General features: G+C 46.3%; 1 protein-coding gene and 1 long non-coding RNA gene across 4 annotated transcripts in view; one reads left to right on the top strand and one right to left on the bottom strand.

The window, feature by feature from the left end:
* The window catches only part of ADAMTS9 (ADAM metallopeptidase with thrombospondin type 1 motif 9), a 158,448-nt gene extending 145,535 nt beyond the window's left edge, over positions 1–12,913 (bottom strand). For both annotated transcript variants that reach the window (XM_055343319.1, XM_055343320.1), the window contains exons 1-3: positions 12,784–12,913; positions 11,508–11,899; positions 5,934–6,096 (exon numbers count right to left, since the gene is read on the bottom strand). In XM_055343319.1, coding sequence (XP_055199294.1) covers positions 5,934–6,096; positions 11,508–11,899; positions 12,784–12,898 — 670 coding nt within the window. In that variant the 5' untranslated portion in view covers positions 12,899–12,913. The remainder of the gene's footprint in view (positions 1–5,933; positions 6,097–11,507; positions 11,900–12,783) is intronic.
* Positions 9,946–20,819, top strand: part of LOC129521657 (uncharacterized) — a 149,352-nt gene continuing 138,478 nt past the window's right edge. For both annotated transcript variants that reach the window (XR_008666844.1, XR_008666845.1), the window contains exons 1-2: positions 9,946–10,251; positions 14,349–14,465. This is a non-coding gene — a long non-coding RNA (uncharacterized LOC129521657). The remainder of the gene's footprint in view (positions 10,252–14,348; positions 14,466–20,819) is intronic.

Raw genomic sequence — 20,819 nt, 5'->3', positions numbered from 1 at the left:
AAGCCTAGGTGATGGACTGCTCTGCAGATGGCAAAATGCAGGGGGAGGTCAGGATTAAAATATACAATCCATGTACATCACTTGGAACAGTGCCTGCCACATAATACGTACTCAACAAATGTGAGTAATTGCTGGTATCATCTAGGGACTCAAATGAAAGTCAAAGATACTCTGAAAACTCAAGTGAAAAGGGATTTTCTAAATGGAGGCTTCCATTTGTATTTTCAATTGAGTGAGGCCCACAGGGTGGCACACTGGAGTTAGACCTGGGTTCAAGTGTCAGGCCCACTTCCTACTAGCTGTGTGACTTTGAACAAGTTGTTCAGCCTCTCACAGCTACAATTTTCTCAAATGCAAAATAAGGATAATAATATCCACTCTATAGTAGGTAGATATTAAGAAGTGACTATAAATGAAGATGCATGGAAAGTGTGTTGCACAGTGATCCCAAATGCACATAAGATCCTAACAAAGATGTCTTTAGTTATCACCTTGTATTTTCCAGCCTTTATGATTGTACCCTTGGGAGTCCAACCAACAAGTGAGACTACATTCTAGTCAGAGGTTCCAGTGCCTAATGGAGACTAAACCACGGTACTCCCAGGGTCAGTCCAATAGGCACAGGGCAATTTAGCAGGGTTGTGATAGAGCCTCAGTGTTGATCAGCCTCAGTATCCCAAAGAAGCAGATACAAGGCAGGATTTTTATCTATCTGGTTATGGAGACTGTCTCATTCAAAGAAAAAAAAAAATCATGGGATCATGGCTTGCTGTTGGTCCTCAGTCACAAATGCCATGGGGCTTACAAAATAATTGCAAGCCAGTACCTCCATTTCTTTTTAAGTGGATTTTCTGATTGTGACTATTATAAAATTGTGGCAAAAATATAAGAATATAAAATAAAAAGATAAATGTTGCCTATGTTCCTGCCATCCAGAAATAATCCCTTTTTAATATTTCTATATATATTGCTTCATATTTTTTCTTTATATACATGTGTCCCACTATACACTGGTATCATATCTGGTCATGATCCCCAGAGCCCTGGGACTGAGCCCCACGTTGGGCTCCCTGCTCATTGGGAAGCCACTTCTCCCTCTCCCTCTGCCTCTCCTGTTTGCTTATGCTCCCACTCTCTCTTTCTCTCTCTCAAGTAAATAAATAAAATCTTTAAAAAAATGAGATCATCCTATACATACTTGTTTATCACTTGCTTGCTCACTATATATATATATGAAACATGTCAGTATTAACATAAATCTGTATGATCATTTTTGATGGCTACATAGGAATCCATCAAACGTATCCCTCATAAATTATTGGTGTATCCTCCTACTGAAGGACACTTGGGTTGTTTCCAGCCTTTTGCTATAATAAACAATACCATACTGAATATTCTCACACAGACACCTTTACACAATCGTCCAATTATTTCCTTAGAAGTGGCATCGATAGGTCAACAAGTATATAATTCTTAAATGCCTAAAAAAAAAAAAAAAAAAAAAAAAAAAAAAAACAGCAGGCCTTGCTGAGATGAGAGGGCAAGAGAGGCATTCTAGTAATGGAAAAACACTGCCTTTTAGGCCCAGACAAACAAAACAGCCTCCTGTTGTCCTTTCCCCCCTGTGCCTTTCTCTCTCTCACCTACCAGGAAGCACGTCTATCCCACTGATAAGAACAACTAAATGCTCCTGTGCAAAATTCAGGGTCAGAGAGTGTCTGTGAGACAGAACTCGGGGTTTCATCTGGATATGCAATGTGAAGGATTGGCAGGAGGTGGCTTATAAAAGCAATAAACTCTGCTGAAGGCTCCCCCACCCCCACCCCAGCCTGCCACTTGGCCCCCTGGTGTGTGGGGCAGGCGGGCAGGCAGGCAGGCAGCTCAATGAACTCTACCCACTTGTGTAGGGGACACAGCAGTAACAAGGGCATGTCACAGGAAAGAGAAGATGCCCCACACCCCATCCTGAATCCTGAGGAACTCACAAACAGGATGAAAATCACAAATAAATGCAGATACACTCAATTGGCTCAAATGTACACACACAGTCATAACCAATGATGACCAAACAGAGACACTGTAGGAAGGGCAGCCACTGGGCTAAGAGAAACTTGTGAGGAATGAATTTTTAAAATGCTGCATTACGCAGAGAGAGAATAAACAAAGAGAAGGGGCTCTCAGCCCCACCATTTGCTGGCAGACTGACCTTGGGCAAGTCCCATAAGCCTTTTATGACCTGGTTATGAAGATCTAAGCTCAGCACAGGAACCTGATTAGCTTTGGGTTTTTGGCATTTTGAATTTTCCTCTCCTTGCTGTGTTGTCTCAATTTCTATTTTCATGACTCTCCTTTTTAATCTCCCATTCAGTGATTGTCTACCATCTGCTAAACACTGTCCTGGGAGCTTTCATTATTTCACACTCATTTAGCCCTAACTACACCCTTGAAAGGTATGTGTTATTCTTACTTTATGCTCCAAATGTGCTTGAGGTGACCCAGCTGACTGGAAAAAAGACGGTTCCTGGTTTTATCCTCATGGCACAGAGGAGTCAAGATATATGCTATGGCTGAATGCACACACGGATGAATAAATTAAGTTGTTGACTCCCTTCTAAATGCATGCTATTTTCACTATATAAGAGTCCTTATGCACATGTCATCTTAATATAAGTTATCTCAGAATCTGTTTTGATAATCAGACATACATCAAGAATTAGAAATGAGCAAGACTCACAATCCATCTGTAGGTAACAGTGTAAAGCCATAGTGCCTAGTGCTGGGCAGGATCCCATTATCCAGCAATTAAAGGGTTACATACACCCAACTCAGCAGGGGACTTCCAGGGGCCAGCTCTGAGGCTAGGGCAATCTTAAATTCCAATGGGTTCCTAATGAATTTAGAGGTGATCACTCCTAGAAATAAGTAACTTAACATCCCAGGACTATAGTATGCTCATCTGTACAGAATTAGCCCCTTGGCCTAGAGCTAACTACCACAGTTTCCTCCAGAAAACCTTCTGTCATCCTATAAGACATAAAGAGCAGGGACGAAGAATGCCAAGTCCAGGGCAAAGCAGGCAGCAAGCCATGGAGAGTGGTTATTGCCTTAAATCCCACATTAGCAGGGACTCTCACATTTAGCTGAACTTCTGGGTCACGTGGAACACTCAGTGAACCCACGATTCTTGCTCCTTCTCACTGGCCTGAGAGAGAGGGTGTGTGTGTATGTGTGTGTGTGTGTGTGTGTGTGTGTGTATGTGTGTGTGTGTGTGTGTCTGTGTTTTAAAGAACCTGCATTTGTATGAAGCTCCCAGGATACTTCTAAAGTTTACTCTTGCTACCAACAACTGCTCTGGTGGAAATCTCTGAAGCTGAATGGATTAATATTTGTAGAAGACATGTTCTGCTCTGGTCAGAGGGACTTCTCCCACCGCCCACCTACTTTCACTCCCTGTGCGCAAGCTACCTGGTTTTGGATGTTTCCATGACCTGCTGGTCCATCCCTGTAATGGCTGCTGGTGAATTGTGCCATATTCCAAAGTTCTTTCCAACTGTTCTGAGCCTCCTGCATCTGTATTCAAACAAGGGGTGCAGAAGCAGCTGGAAGAGAGAAACCAGAGTGGCGGAGTCCAGCAGCAACCTTTGGAAGAGCCAATCAAGACTGCTGGGCTCCTGCTTCATCACATGGGATGAAGGAAGGGCCGCCATACTGGTCACTGGCAAGGACACACTGAAGGAAAACTGAAAGTTGGCACCAGTGATTTCAAAGGTGGCACATAAAGGCCTCAATACCAAGAAGGACATGAACCCAAATAACTTCTTTAAAAAATTATGGCATCTTCTGTTGTCCTCCACCTTCACCTTTTCAGAGTCCCTCTTCTTTGTATTTTTAACAGGACTTGACAATGGCTCGTCCTCTAGCCCAGAAAATCAAATGTCCATTGACTTAATGTAATTAATATTTTTAAGGATTTTTGAAGGAGAGTACTAAGACTTCTCTCTCTCTGTCACATGCAACACACACACACACACACACACACACACACAGCACACCTGTACAGAGAAAATGGATCATGGAAGAAGAGGGCCAGGGGCTGTCATTACGGAGTAGCTGCGAGGTCTGTGGCAAGGGGCTTCATCTCTGCTCCCCTGCCACGTGCAATGGGGGTAGGAGTGGTACCCACCTCACCAGGTTGTGGTAAGGATTCAGTGAAGTCATGCAGGTGAAGTGCTTTGCACATTGCCAATATAGAATAGGACCTTAATAACTGGCAGTTGTTTTTTTTTTTTTTTTTAAGTTGGTTTGCTGCCATTTTAGGACAGAAGAATGTCACAAAGTGCTGTTGTTTAATAAACTGATCAATGAACGTACTGGTTGAATATATATTAATATATATTCAACTGAATATATATTCAACTGAATATACATTACTAAGGTAGAAAGAGAGCCATGACTTTTTCCCTTCTATCACATGCTATATACAGGTTTGTCCACATACATAAAATAAGCATTTGCTAATTCAGATTTGGGAAGTCAGGAAGGAAAGGACAATGTTCTTACTAGCACAGTCCAAAAAATGTGATACATGTCTTGCTATTGCACTTACTGGTAGCTGGCAGGCTTGGCGCTGTGCAAGCTGCTGGGACTACTGTTTCTGAGTACACTGCTCCCTCAGGGCCCCTATCTCACCCCCTAGCTCATTAGTGAGTCTAACTGACATCCTATTTCAGTTGTATTCCATTTCGCCCTGGTAAGCGGAATACAGCACTAGATGGGCTACAATGCTACACCCTATGACTTGGCTATTCCAGGTTATAAGCAGTCAATATTACCTTTTATTATTTAGAAATAATTCCAGGAGGAAAGAGGATACTGCAGTCTGTCAGAGCAGAAGAACCTGATACTGATAATAAGACTGATATAAGATAAAACAAGTGATCACTTGGGAAGCATTTTAGGAAACCCTCTGCTGGTCTGGAATTCTGGTCTTATTTGGAAGATGCCAGAAAGAACCTGGGAAGTTATTTAATTTGGAGAAGGAACTTTTAAAAATAAAGAATCAGGAGGACAAATTTAGAAACAGAAAGTTCAGAAATTTTTTTAAAAAGGTATTTTAACAAACATCCTAAAGCAGGACCAGATGGAGGGGCAATTTCTAGTGACAAGCCATCATCAGAGAGAAAGTAACCAGGCTTGAAAGACGGTGGAAGGTTGCCTCAAGGCTGTAGACTGAGAAACATACACAAGCATGAGCTTTCCGAGGTGCCCAGAATGACACAGCCCTGACAATAGCCAGACATGTCAGCACAAAGCCTCAAGGAACGTGTCCAGCAGGGAAGGAAAGCCAGGGGTGGGCAAAGACGCATTTGCCTGAAACGTGATTGCGCAGTCCCCACTTCATGTCCTCTATTTTCTGAAGCCCTAGAACAACAGCTAAAACTGAAGTTGACAGGAAAAACTCCAATGAACATACAAGTTTTCTGAGTTCCATTTACAAGGCCTTTTCACTTTTTTATAACCCTACACGATGAGAAAAAAAAAATCCCAAATAAATAGAAAATATCAAGACACTCAGGGAATACAAGCCATTGCCAATTGAGGATATGGCTATGATAGCCTGAAGACATTACTAGAGCTGAATCCTAAAAATCAGCAACTTCACCAAGAGGTAGCTTTGCCCACAGTGAGCTTGGAGCGAGAGGAGTACATCCTGGGGCTTTATTGGTTATTAGCTGTGCAACCTTGGACAAGCTACTAAACCTCTCTGTGCTTTCCACATCGTGCGATTGGGAATACCTACGTCGCTTGAAGACTGAGTAACAGATCAAGTAAACGGTAACACTTTGCAGCTTGTGAAACAGGTACATCTCTGTAGTACTGCCACTGCCCCATCTCACAGAGCTGGGGACTTGGCTTGAGCAGGAAGTAAATACCTGGGGTGTCACATGCACGCCTTCCTGCTGAGGGCTCTCTGTGTAGGGTGCTGTGCCGATAGACAATGTGTGGTTTGTTCTGTTCCTCTTCATCTTCTTGTTCATCGATGGACAACAGTGGTTCAATAAAGTAATCCCCATCGTGGGACCGGAATGTGCCCAGCTACAAATGAAGAGAGATGAGAGGTCGATTTGATAGAACTTGACCACAGGGAGGGGGGAAAAATGGAACATCGCCAAGTAGGCATTGGGAGGCATTTCTCCCAATCCTTTCTCCATGAGGGCTGCCAAAACTGAACTCACCGCCCACATATTCAGAGAAGTGGTTTATTTTCAATCTGCCAGGTCAGTACCTTCTTGATTTGACTGTAGTTTATTGCACCTGCTATGCAAATCTGTCTCTGGGAAATCCTTCCCTGGTGCCCAAATTCTAATCATACTTTCATAGGCTGTGGCAAGAGAGTCTGTGTGTTAAGATAGCCTGGAAATGTGGTGTGAGCTGCAGAGGGAAAAATGTGAGCTCCAGAGGGAAAAGCTGACCCATGGGAGCCTTATCATCAATAATTCAAATTCAGAAAGCATATACTGACTCCAGGCACCCCAGGTGATGTCAACCTGTGACACTGGCACAAGAGTCTCTCCACACCCCATCCCTTTGCAGTATCCAGGAGTGAAGGGGTACAAGGCTTGGAATGGGGGCTGCCTTGGGTTCCAGTCTTAGCCCCAGCCATTTATCCACCCATGTTGGGCAAATTCCTTAACTGCTCTGAGCTTTGGCTTCCTTGTTAACTGGGGATAAAAGTACTTCTTGTAAAGGCTTCTTGTGCGGACTAAATGAGATAATGGGTGGAAAATGCTTAGCAAAGTGACATTTTGTAAAGGATTAGAACACCTTAGTGCCTTTTTTGTGTTGCTGTGTTTGCCTCTAACCACCAGAATAGGATGTGTTAAAACACTTTGAAACCCATAAGGCCTTCTCCCCTTCCCACATCCCCATAAGTTAGGCAAATAGTAAACGATGCTTCAAGGTGGAACCACCCAAACCACACATCTAAGAGCACTAAAAAGTTGCCCATTCCATCAGTGGGCAGTCTTTAAAAGAAGAAATCAAGCTCCTCGGTGGGGGGGGGGGGGAAGCAGAGTGCTTCTACCCTCCCCAAGACACAATGGAAATAACCGGCCTTGAATGCCAGTAATACTACTATCAGCAACACTTAGGAGTTTGTTAGAAATTCAAATAATCCCACTCCACCCTAAATTTGATGGACTGAATCAAAATCTCTGGGGGTAAGGCCCAGGAGTTGGAATTTTAATGAGCACTCCAAGGTATTCTTATGCACGATAAAGTTTGGGAAGTACTAGGCTGAAACACTGGGGTTTCCAAACCTAACTAAACTTCAAAATTGCCTGGGGACTTTAAAACACAATGAGATCTATGGCATTACCCCATAGATCTCATTGTGTTTTAAAGATATCTCCATATCCGCAGATCTGGAATTTTCAATGATGAGGTCTAGAATCTATATTTTTAAAATAGACTTCCACGTAATTCATGAGCCCCTGGCTTAAAGAGAAGACAGTTCTGGTGTAGTTAGACTAACCAGAGCTGGTTTCCAGAGAAGTGGTTTAAGGCGTTCTCACACAGGCACCTCTCTCTGTTTTAAGTATACAACTCTGGTCTTCTCTGAGCACAGAACAAAAGTTCACTACAACATGTGAAATCTACCAGGGATAGGCCATAAATACTGGGAAAGAACCCGGGAGCTCATCTGGTGGTGACCTGGCACCTTTAATTGGTAAAAGGGGGAAAGTAAGGCCCAGAGGGAAGAAGTGACTTGTCCAAAGTCCCTCTTCAGTGAAACAGAATCAGTTGAATAGTGCCAATACTGAATCTAGAACTCAGATTTCCTGACTTTAGTCCAGTATCTTTTCAAAAAAAAGAATTTCAAAAGTCTCTTTAGTATTCCTAAAGATTCAGTCTCCTGCCCACAGTTAGGAACATGGGTTGCAAAGACAGAGAGGGAAGCCCAACTCTACCGCTTAGTAGCCAGGAGACCTTGAGCAAGCCTCCAACTTTCCAAGCCTCAGTTTCCTTCCTCATCTGTAAAATGGTTTGAGGACTGGTCCGTGGTGAGGATTTGGAGGGGGTGAGATAATGCACACAAAAAAGTACTCATCACAGTGCAAGCTGTGTGATAGGCATCCAATAAATGTTATCTGTATATCAGATTCATTTTGTTGTCGATTCACAGAAGACATGTTTGATGTTTGATGAATGTCTGATCAAAGAGTCATCCTCTCTTGATTCAAGTGACCATCAGTTCAAACATAGGTACTAAGTACCTACAATACACAAGGCTTCAAGGTAGGAGGGAAATGCACTGATGCTGACCCTGCTGCCAAGGGGAGGGATAGATCACGTGTACCAGGAACTACAATCAAAGGGAGAGCATGCGAAGCATCGTAAGAAAGATACAGACAAGTGTCTGTGAAGGTGGAGAGGGAGAAATGAGAGCAGTCTAAAGGACAAGGTTTCCTGGGAAAGAAACTATATAAGTTACACTTTTTAAAGATTTTATTTATTTGACAGAGAAAGAGAGAGAGAGAGAGAGAGAGAGAGAGAATACAAGCAGAGAGAGCAAGAGAGAGAGAGAGAGAGAATACAAGCAGAGAGAGCAGCAGGCAAAGGGAAGAGGGAGAAGCAGGCTCCTTGATGAGCAGAGCCTGATGGGGGGGGGGGGGGGCTTGATCCCAGGACCCTGAGATCCTGACCTGAATGGAAAGCAGCCGCTTCCTGACTGAGCCACCCAGGTGACCCTGTAAATTACACTTTGGAAGAGGGGTAGGATTAGAGCCTGTGATGCTGAGGGAGATGACCAAGTAAACGCAAAGGCCCAAAGGCAATGAGGTAGGACTGGGATAGGAGGGAAGTTCAGAGAAAAGAGCAAGAGCAGACTGATACACAGGAGGGTGGAGGGAAAGCCTGAGAGAAGAGTTTGGCGTGTGGATGTGAGGTGTGACAAGGCACCATTATGAATGACTGAACTGTCAGATGAAGAAATCTGCAGTTGTTCAAGAAGCAGTGAGGCGCTGTAGAGTGAGTGAACAGAGGAGTAGTGGGATCTTGCAACTACCCATCCTTAATCTGTTCCCTGTGTGTGGCATGGATTAGAGCAGAAAGACTGGAGGAGAAGCCAGTTGGAAATATTTCTTAGACAACAGTACTAAATGATGGGCAAGCAGAGAAGTAAAGAGGTCTAGAATTGGGGTAGGGCTTGTTCAGACCAGGTGAGAGACACATCGAAGATGGAATTCGGGGAAAATGATCACTGATTGGTGGGGTGAGTAGGGGGGCCAGGGGTAGATTGGCATTGTTAGATGCACTGTAAAGAGTGAAAGATTTTCTGGGTGGGCCACCAGGAACATCATGACACTCCTGGTATAGAAATGGTAATGGGAAGTCTGGGGAGGAAAGAAAGATAAATTCCAGAAGGAAGACAAAGGGATGAGGGGTTTGGGGCTAGATTAAGCGCTGAAGATTAGAAACGCCCACTGCATTTATCTTTGTATTCTGGACCTTTCCCTCCCTAAAGAGGCGGATTGCAAATGAAATGCAATATAAAGGGAGTTATCACGGTCGGTCGATACAATCATTTCTGAAATCCTGGCCCTCGGTTCCCTAAGAGAGCTGCCACTTGAAGATCCACGTGCGAGTTACCACCTCAAATTGCCAATTGAAATTAAGGTCCTGGGCAGGGAAGTATTTATATAACTGCTGCGGCCACTCAGCGGGGTGTGGAGGCGGGCAGGGAGGAGGAGTAAAGGTTGTTTACAAACTTTACGTACCGTACTGTCTCTGCCCCATCCGTAAAGTTCTGGAATTGGGGTTCTGGAATCTTCGGATCTAAGGGCTCTCTGAGGACCTGGGTTCCAGTGTCTGACTTACGCCCACCCTGCTCATAACCTCTTGAGGAATGAAAGGATTCCTGCGCTTTGGCCCTAGGTCTTGGGGCAGCGATGACTCACCGCAGCACCCCCTTACCCCCCCCCCCCCGTGCGTCAAACTGCCGTCTCCGCCCACCCCCAAACAAGCTCCACCACCAGCCGCAGCTCCCGGCGCTCTGCTGGGGGCTGGAGGGGGCTCATCCCCATTCCCGTAGCCCAGCAGGCTAAAACCTTCCCCATCCCAGGCTTCAGGCCTGTCTCGCTCCCCACCCGACCCTTCCGAAGAGCGGTGGAGAAGGATGCGACAGCCGGGCCCGGGACACGGAATCCAGCAACGACAGCGCGCGCGGAAGGGGCAGCCGAGCGCCCCGGGGTAAGTATCCGTGCTCCCCCCTAGGCAAGGGGGCGCGGGAATGTGGGTCCTCGGGGCAAGGAGTAGACGCATCTCCGGGGCGCAGTGCGCACGGCGCGGTGCGCTGGGGGAGCCTGACCCGGGAAAGCTTCTGCGTCACACGCGCGTGGCAGGCACGCACATCGTTTGGGAAAGTGAAGGGCCACTTTTGCACCGGCCAGAACTTCAGATCAGGTCTTCAAATGTCGTGGGGGGCGTGGGGGGAGGGCGGGGATAAAAGCGGATGCCATGTGGGACCACCTGGAGAGCGAGCGGGGAAATGGGGCGGTCAGGAGTGGGGGTGGGTGGGTGTCGAGGTACCGGCTCGGAAAACCTGCCAAGTGCGTATTTCGCGGGGCAGGGAGGCGGCCAGGCCGCGCCTTCTTGCCCTCCCTCTCCGGGAAAACGTGTGCGCTGGGCTCTGTTTGGCGATTCTCTCAGATAACCCAGAAGGACCGAAACCTCGTCTGGGCAGCTTCTCCAGGCTCTCTCCCACGATTTGTGTTTCTTGGGGCCACCCCGCCAGCAGGGTGCAGAGTCGGACTGCGCCACACCCCCACTCCCAGTTTCCACCCTAATTCAAAGCGTCCGGGGGAGGCTCCGCCCTCCTCCCCGCCCCCGGGGCCCTCGGCCCACCCTTCCGTTCCTGGGACGGACCTGTTCCCCGTCACTCCAGTTCAGCCTCAGGGTTCCTGGCGCGTGAAAAAGGCCCAAAGAAATCGCCGGGACTCTAGATTACGCACCGCCCTCCACGACACACAGAAGGAACTCCCCACACCCGAGGCTGGGGATCCTCAGCCCACACCCCTGACTCCAGGCTCGCCAGTAAGGAGTCGGGTCCTCCCTGCGCTCAGCGGCTCCGCTCCCGGGCAGCAGGGTTTGCTGCAAGGAAGGACAAGTCTCCGAGTTTGGAAACCGACTTGCCAGCCGCCTGCTAGCGTGGGGCAAAGCGCAGCGGAGCCGAGTTCGGGCTCCAGAAAGCTCGGAGACTTGCAGAACCCCGGGGAGGGGGGGGGGCGGATGCGTGCGCTCCTCGCCGGTGTAAGCACGCGCGCACGGGGCTTGTCACCCAAGCCTCAGGATGCAAACCAGCTCCTAGCGGATATTTAAAGCCAGAGTGGAAGCTCGGCGCAGTGAGGGTCTTAGGCTAGAGAGCAATCAGTTAAGCCTTCCAGAGACGGGTGAAGAGGCGGGCGGGGAGGGGTGGGGAGAGAGGGCGCGCACCGACACCGACTCACCATTCCCGAGCAGAGGCTGATGACCGCTGTGTGCTCAGACTTGGTGTTGACATGGCCTTTGTAGAAGCAGTGCTTGAGTTCCGCTTCCTCCTCGGAATAAAACTTCGTCTGATTCTCCCCGGGCGTCCCGAGGAGAGTGACAGTGAACATGGGAGCGATAAATCCGGCGTGGGCGGAGAGATTAAATAGAAATTGCTGGCCGAAGGCAGAGAGGCGGTAATGCTCCTGGGAAGAGGTAGAGGAGGAACCGAAGGCAGGCCAGGGGTCAGAGGCAGAGTTAATGCTCCGTCGCCTTCTTTTGAAGTGCACGTTCGTGTAAAAGGGCTCTCCGAGAGCGTTCACTCGGATGGGAGACGCGATTTCGTATTCGCTCAGGGTCTCTAATAATTTCACTGCAGGGGAAAAAAAGCAGGGACACATGAACCAATAATTCCACTTTCCGCAAACCAGTTTTCTGCAAGTTTTAATTTAAAATGAAGGGGGCTGGGCAGCCCGGGTGGCTCAGCGGTTTAACACAGCCTTTGGCCCAGGACGTGATCCTGGAGACCCGGGATCGAGTCCCACATCGGGCTCCCTGCATGGAGCCTGCTTCTCCCTCTGCCTGTGTCTCTGCCTCTCTCTCTCTCTCTCTCTCTCTCTCTCTCTGTATCTCCCATGAATAAATAAATAAAATCTTAAAATTAAAAAAAAATAAAATAAAGGGGGCTTTGTCCCGGGTTATTTTTCTGGCTTTTTTTTTTTTTTTTTGCCCATTTGAGTCCACGCCTTCCCCCTAAGCCCATGCATAAATATTCGCAGAGCACCTACTATGCGCCAGGAAAGGAAAGGCCAGGAACTGTGCCAGACTCTGAGCACACACAATTAGCAATCAGACAATAAGTCAGAAAATAACATAATTTCAGATCCTGACAAATGCCCCGAATAAAATAAAACATGCCACTATCTGCTAGGCCTCCCCACCCCCCTCCACCCCCGTTACTAAGTAACTCTAGTTTGGGGCATGGAGGTGGGGAGTGGAGGGGAGAGCAAACTAGGAGCCGAGGGGTGGGGGGGCTGCTGCTGGAGGAGACTAAGTTTGTTCTCCAGCGCCTCTCTCTAGAAATTGGCTGGGAATGACCCAGAGAAGGGAGCGGCTGCAAAGCCGGAGATAATTCTTTCTAGGAAAAGGAGGGAGAGCGCGCGGGAGGCCTCCGCCGCGGGGTGCCCGCTGCCGGGCGCTGAGGCTGCGGAGGCGGCGGCTGGCGCGGAGGGGTTGCGGTGGCCGGAGCCTCGTTACCTTGCCTCGGGTGCAGCCTGTCCTTGCGCACGGCCGCCGCGGCGTCTGGGCTCCCCATCTCGGCCAGGTCCCGCACCAGGAACGTTAGCAGTGTGGCCCAGGATACAAACTGCATGGTGCTCCCCACCCCTCCCCCGTGGCTCCCACCCCCCTCCCTCCTGCCCGGCTTGGCTGCGGCGGCGACGCGAGGCAGCGGCCGCGGGGAGCGCGCGGAACCCGGCGCCCGCCGCCAACTTTTGACTTTAGGAGTCGCTGAGGTCTCGCCGCGAGGGTCCCGTCTGCGCTCGGCTGAGCAACGCCGCCGCCTGCCGAGAGCTGAGCCGCTCGGGCCGCAGGAGGAGCCGGAGGAGGACTGGGGCTCGGCTGCTCGGCCGCATAATGTCCAGGGAGCCCGCGGGAGAAGGCGCGGAACGTGCGCTCCGAGGCGCGCCGGGCGCCCTGTGCTGGCGGGGATAGCGGAGCGGCTTCTTGAATGGGGGGCCAGGGGGGCGGAGGCGGGGGGGCCGCGGGTCCTCCGCCGCTCAAATACCCCGGGTGCCCGCCTCTGGGAGGAGAGGGGAGGAGAAAGCGGAGCGAGCGGGGACCGCCTCCTTGCAGACCGAGTCCCCTCCTCGGCGGCCCGTGCGAGCCCCGCAGCCGGCCTCGGAGCCAGGGGAGCTCGGGGAGCTCGCTCGGGGAGCTCGGGGAGCCCGGGGAGCCCGGGGCCGGCCGCTCGCTCGCGCTCCCCGCCACCCCGAGGAGCTCGCCTCTGCAGAGGTCCCCTGCCCTGCGGAGGGAAAGCGTAGAAAGTTCTCTCGCGCTCCCGGCGCTCTCAGTTTCCGTCTCTCGCCTCCCAGGAGCCCCTCCCTCTGCCCTTTCTCGCTGCAGCCGCGCTCTCTTCGCCTCCTCGCCCCGGCCGCCCCGCGCCGCCCCGCGCCGCCCCGCCTCGGCACCCGGTTCTCCCACTGTGCGCCTGCTGCCTCGCTCTCTCCTCCCCCCTCTTCTCTTTCCTCTCTTCTGTCCCCTGGTCTTTTCAGCAGCCCCCTCTCCTCTTCTCCCTCCGCCTCCCCCTCCTCCTTCACGACTTTCTTTCTGCCCCGGTCTCGCCCCTTCTTTTGGTTTCTTGCAAGTGAAAGTGGCCCAGAGCCGGAGCGCCTTCCCCTCCTACTGTTTCTCACTAGGGGCGGCATGTGGAGCATCTGAGCGCCAATCTCGATTGGGTCGCCCCAAGTCCAGGGTTTTAGAGATGGGGGTTCTCAGCCTGTGCGTTTCAGATGCACAGTCTTTTGAACGTTTCGCAGAGCTGTCAAGCTGTGTTCTTCCCTCAACCTCTGTCCCCATCCCGCGAAATGCCAGAGCTTTTCATAGGTCCCCAGCCCAAAAAAGGTTAAGAACTGCTCTGGGCAGCGAGGGGGGCGGGGACTTTGGTGCCCAGACGGAGTTCAGAGATATGGGGGAGAGGGGAGTGAGGGTGGAGTGCTAGGGGACAGTCGTGGGCCCGGGCGGGGGTGGGGACGACAGCGTGGGGGCGAGGAGGACCAGTCCCGGGAAGGTTTTCTCAATCACTTCTCCTTCCTTTTCGCCAGAGAGATGCTTGGAGTAAGAAGCTCAAAGCTGATGCTTCAAGCTACACCTACCGCGGCTTTGGGATGCAAATTTGGAAGTTAGACAAGCCCGAGCTTGGAGGCTGTGTGTGAGCACGTGTGAGTGAGAGGGAGGGAGGGAGGGAGGGAGGGAGGAGGGGGTAGGGAGAAAGAGAATTGTTTAAACCTGGGTGGTTCAAAAGTACTTTTTCCTTTACCAGCCCTCAGGAAGAAGGTAGGGTGTGCTAATTTCACTAATTTCAAGAGAAAGGAAATGGCAATTAAAGTAAAAGATAGGACAAATGTATATTTGGTCAAGTGTCCCAGCACTGGAATTTTCTTTACTTAGTAGGCTGGCATTCTGGACTGGAAATACCAAAGATTACCAACACCAGGGACCAAATACCAATATGCGTGAAGTGTTCCCATCTCTTGAAATGTTAATGCATATATTTCTTTGGGTAGAGGAAATGACTTGGTAATTCCTAAAAAAAAGTTTAAGTCCTAAAAAAAAGTTGTTAACCCAAATGGACCAATGGTGCCATTGTCTAATTGTATTACTGTGATTTATAATGAGTATAAACAGTATAAAGATGGGGAAAACAGAAACACTTATAAAGGGCAAAGATTTTTATTTTTTATTTTTATTTTTTAAGATTTTATTTGTTTATTCCTGAGAGACACACAGAGAGAGGCAGAGACCTATGCAGAGGGAGAAGCAGGCTCCCTACAAGGAGCCTGATGTGGGACTCAATCCTGGGACCCGGGGATCATGGCCTGAGCCAAAGGCAGATGCTCAACCGCTGAGCCACCCACGTGTCTCAAGGGCAAAAATTTTTAAAGGATGATGATTAGATCTTTTTCTTAAAGCTTCAAAATAATATACTAAAACACATGCTCTCTAAAACACTATCTTTTCATTACGTGATAAAATTCCTCACCATCACAGCGTCTGGGCATTGCAAACTTAGCAAGGAATGGAAAAAATATCACAAAAACAAACTATTAGTTGATTCTGATGGAAAGTATTCTAGAACTTTTACTGTAAAATTACTAAAATATAGTACTTTTACAGATACATAAATGAAAAGAACAGAAAAGAGAGGCCAGGAATAAGCCCATGTATATGGTCAATTGAGTTATAGCCAAGAGCCTAGATTATACAGTGGAGAAAGGACAATCTGTTCGATAACAATGCTTGGAAAACTGGACAGCCACATGCAAAAGAATAAAACTGGTAGCTTATCTTACATCATCCATAAAAATCAGCTCAAAAGGGATTAAAGACTTGAGTGTTAAGACCTGAAATCGTAAAACTCCTTGATGTTGGTCTTGGCAATGACATGTTGGATATGATGCAAAGGCAACAAAAGCAAAAATAAACAAGTGGGACTACATTAAACTAAAAAGCTTCTGCAAGCAAAGGACTTATCAACAACATGAAGAGGCAACCTATGTAATGGGAGAAAATATTTGCAAATCATATATACTGGATAAGGGGTTAATATCCAGAATACATAAAGAGCTCAATACTACAACCCAGTAGCAAAAAAAAAAAAATCAATTAAAAAATGGTCGGAAGATCTGAAAAGACATTTTTATATACAGACAGGTGAGGGCACCTTGGTGGCTCAATGGTTGAGTGTCTGCCTTTGGCTCAGGGCGTGATCCTGGGATTTTGGGATCAAGTCCTGCATCAGGCTCCCTGTGGGGAGCTTGCCTCTCCCTCTGTGTCTCTTATGAATACGTAAATATAGTCTTAAAAAAATAAGATATACAGATGGCCAGCAGGTACATGAAAAGATGCTCAACATCACTAAGCATCAGGGAAATGCAAATCAAAACCACATGAGCTATCACCTCACACCTGTTAAAATGGCGATTATTTAAAAGACAAGAAATAACACATTTGTTGAGGATATGAAAAAAAATGGAACCTCTGTGCACTGTTGGTGGGCATGTAAATTAGGACAGGGATGAAACACAGTAAGAATAGTTTCTTTAAAAAATTAAAAATAGAATTACCACGGGATCAAGCAGTTCCATTTCTAGGTATATCTGAAGGACACAAAACCCTAACCTGAAAAGTTATCTGTATCCCCATGCTTACTGCAGTATTACTACCAATAGCCAAGACATGGAAGCAACCTAAGTGTCCATGAGTGGATGAATGGATAATGTAATAGTGGTACATATATAATGGAATATTATTCAGCCATTAAAAAAGCAGGAAAGCTTGTGGCAATGTGAATGAACCTTGAGGGCATTTTGTGAAGTAAGTCAGACAGAGAAAGACAAATGCCATCTGATCTCACTTACATGTGGAATCTAAAAAAACTCCAAAAAACTGAACACATAGATACAGAGAATAGATTAGTGGTTGCCCGAGGTGGGGGTAGGTGGTGAGTAAAATGAGAGAAGGTAGTCAAAAGGTAAAAAGCTCCAGTTAAAAGATAAATAAGTCTTGGAATGTAATGTAACACAATAACCATAGTTAGCAGTATTGTATTGTACATTTGAAAGTTCCAGAGAGGGAATCTTAAAAGTCATCACAAGCAAAAGAATTGTAACTATGGGTGGGGATGGATATTAACTAGACTTACTGGGGCATCATTTCACAATATCTACATATATCAAAGCATTATATTGTATACCTGAAACTAATGTATTATTATATGTGAATTTTATGTCAATAAGAAAATAAAGCTTATAAAGAGTAAAAAAAAACATAGCAGTTTTCAATATTTTCTATTAAATAATTTTCCCTCTTTCACTTTAAACCCTCCTGATAAAGGTAAGCTGACAATAAAGAAACTATTTATATGTAGGGACAGAAGTTTCCTTTGTGTATTTTCTCTCCTTAGCTTCCTTTCTAGGACTTTATTTATTTATTTATTTGAAATATTTTATTTATTTATTCATGAGAGACGCAGATAGAGAGAGAGAGAGGCAGAGACACAGGCAGGGGGAGAAGCAGGCTCCATGCAGGGAGCCTGATGCAGGAGTTGATCCCAGGACTTGATCCCAGGACTCCAGCGCCAAACCGCTGAGCCACCCAGGGATCCCCTAGGACTTGACTTTAAAAGAGGAACTCTGTTTACTCTTCTTTAAAATTGTTCCTGATATAACCCAGTCATCTCCACAAGCACTGACAAGAAAGGAAAATCCCAAGTTTCTCTTGGTGACCTCGTGATGTGACCAAGAACCTAGGTTTCTCAATTTCTCAACCTCAGCGAGAGTCTGTTCATCCTTTCTCAAGTGTATTATCTTGCCTTTGAATTTATATCTGTAAACAAAGGTTTAAAAGTCTTAGGAAGCCATTTGCAATCATAGCATAGAACAATGGAGTGAACTATCTAAATAATTCAGATCCAGATCTTTTGTCTGAATCATCATCATCATCATCATGTTGTTTTTACCATGTGCCAGACCATGTAAAAATGGTCTGCATTTAATTCTTATAACAGCTTTATGAAGCAGGTAGTATTGGTAATTTCATTTTATGCATAATGATAGCAAGGTCTAAAGTGGTGAAATAATTTGACAAAGGTCCTTTAATTAGTAAAAGGATTCAAATTCTGTCTCAGCAGTTTAGTCCAAGTTGATCATCACTGTCATATATAATGAATAAAGGACTGATCAAAAGCATGGCTGGGTTTTCAGGATTTGGTTTGGGAGAGGTTGGCTAATACCATGTGGAGAGTTGCCTCAACTTTCCATCCTATGTATAGTTTTTCTTTGGCTCTCTAACTTCCTTTTCTTATGCTGAGTATTTCATGATAATCATCTTAGCTATTTCACAACTTTTTCCTTGGCACCTACAACAAATCTGGTACATAGTAGGTGCTCAAATATTTACTGAATGAGTAAGTATATTCTTTATTTTATACAAATACATATACACGTGCAGTGTAGATAATAGTTTTATGAATAGGAATATAGAGTTACTTGAGTTCAAGGAGAAAAGTGGATTCTTTAGTAACCTGGCCCATCACAAAAGTTTGCTGGAAAAGAAGCAGAGCTTTTGGAGGTCACCTAGAGTTAACAGACAATTTTTACCGCATTTTCTTCTCCCAGGGTTTACTGGAATTGTACGTTATTGTAGGTTAAGTGGAAGACCTCTTTGGCTGATTTTTCATGAAAATTGTATCCCAGAGGACTGATGATTGACATTAGTCACTAGGGAGAGATAAGCTGGCCAATGGAAATGCAAGACATTGACATCACAAGTGACTTTGTTTGTAGAACATCACTGGAAAGAGCAGGAAGGAGAATTGAAGCAAAGCCATCTATTTCTACAGAAAGGGAAAATCCACACCCGAATGATAGGGAGAGACCAGGAGCCAGAATTAAAGTGAATAGTTTCCTGAGTGGTCAGCAGTGGGTGGTTTCTGGAATAGATAAGCCTAGGTACTGAATTTTACAGGGTTCCGGTGGATGAAGCAGGGAACGGGTGGTATCCCAACTCTGACCTTGAGCAATACGCTTTCTCATTGCTTAGTGGAGGTAGGGGAAAACTATCAGCTTTTTTTGCCACATGGGTAAAGGACATTACTGTATTTTTTAAAGTCTTTTTTTTTATTAAAGATTTTAATTATTTATTCATGAGCGATAGAGAGAAGCAGAGACACAGGCAGAGGGAGAAGCAGGCTCCATGCAGGAGCCCAATGGTGGAACTCGATCCTGGGTCTCCAGTATCACACCCTGGGTTGAAGGCAGGCACTAAACCACTGAGCCACCCAGGTATCCCAAAAGTCTTTCAAATACTAACTTCAAGTAAAGGGAAATGTAGCAAAAGCTATAATTGTATACCATTAGTATATCAAAAGCTATATGAGTTTTACTGTTAGAAATAATAGTACAAGGCTCTCTTGAGTTTGTACTTTGTGCTAATTAATTCTCATTGCCAGTCCTGCCATCTGGGTTTTACTGTCCCCATTTACATATGATGAAAATAAGACTCAAAAAGTGAAGTGACTTGCCCATCATTACAGAGCTAGAATGTGCTGAGTTGAGGTCTGAACTTTACCTTGAAAGTTCATGATCTCCATTAACCAGAGCAGCCTGGTAATGTGAAAACATACACCTAATTGTTCTTGATCATTCTGCCTTTATACTTGGCCTGATGAAGACGATCTTTAAGAACTTTTTTTTCTGGGGCACCTGGGTGGCTCAGTCAAGTATCCAACTCTTGATTTTGATTCAGATCATGATCTCAAGGTCATAATTTTGAGCACCGTGTCGGGCTCCACACTGGGCATGGAGGTTGCTTAAAATTCTCTCTCCCTCTCCCTCTGCTTCTCCCCTATGCACTTTCTCTCTCTCTCTCTCTCTCTCTCAAAAAGAACTTTTTCTTTCTTTTAATGCTAAATCTAAAGCTTTAAAGAAGTTTTCTTATGCCTACTCTGAAAGACATAGTTCCAATTTGTAAGGTAGCTCTAGATACTCATGACTAGCTCATGGCAGTTCTACAAAGTTTTTAACTCACCAGGTGTTCCAGGCTTACTTGTCGTTCCAGAAGACCATACTTTTGCTATTGTCTAGGGTGTGGAGCCCCATATGAATCCCATTAATATTCACATGAGACTCTTTGGGCTTCGAATCCTTATTCTATCCCCTCTGATACCTTGTGGACTGAAACTTTCAGACTTGGGGTTCAACTCATAACTACAAATGATTTGGAAGTATGGGACTGCTAGCTCGGATCCAAACCACTTTGAAACTGAAGCCAGATCAGAAAGCAATACGGTGTGTGCAAATACAATGTCACCGTTTTGTGAAAGAGCATGTTTAACATAGATGTGTGTTATATATATGCTAGCATGGAATCTGATAATTCTTGGAGTATTTTGAGATGCACCGGGATGCCAGTATACCCTCTAAGCCTTGAAATTCTCCTGTCCTACGTTGTTTCACAGTAGTTTGTCTGTTGTTGTTAGCTTTTTTTTTTTTTAAGATTTTATTGATTTATTCATGAGAAACACACAGAGAAAGGCAGAGACATAGGCAGAGCGAGAAGCAGGTTCCCTGCTGGAAGCCCAGTGAGGGGGGGGGACTCAATCCCAGGACTCTGGGATCATGCCCTGAGCCAAAGGCAGATGCTCAGTCGCTGAGCCATCCAGGGGTCCCTACACTTTCTGTTGTTATGAGGGCGAGAAGCAGATCAATCTCCCATTGTATCCCCTCGGTGGTATGTAACAGGCACTTAATAAATGTTTCTTAAATTAAGGAGTTAACTATTGCCCCACAATTATTTCTAACTTTCAGAGTCGGTGTTTCCTTTAATTAGTGAAAGTCATTCTTTCGTATACAACACACACACACACACACACACACACACACACACACACACACACAGGAAACCCCAGGGATAATGGACATAATGTCTATTTTTCATGGTATCATTACTCATGAGAAGCAAGACTTGCTTTAATTAGAATCTTATCACGGTTCCTTTTGTCAGAGTAGAAATTT

The sequence above is a fragment of the Nyctereutes procyonoides genome, unplaced genomic scaffold (genome assembly GCF_905146905.1).
Source record: "Nyctereutes procyonoides isolate TBG_1078 unplaced genomic scaffold, NYPRO_anot_genome, whole genome shotgun sequence".
Lineage (NCBI taxonomy): Eukaryota > Metazoa > Chordata > Mammalia > Carnivora > Canidae > Nyctereutes > Nyctereutes procyonoides.
The sequence above is the reverse complement of the archived record's forward strand: the minus strand, read 5'-3'. Positions and strand labels throughout refer to the sequence as shown.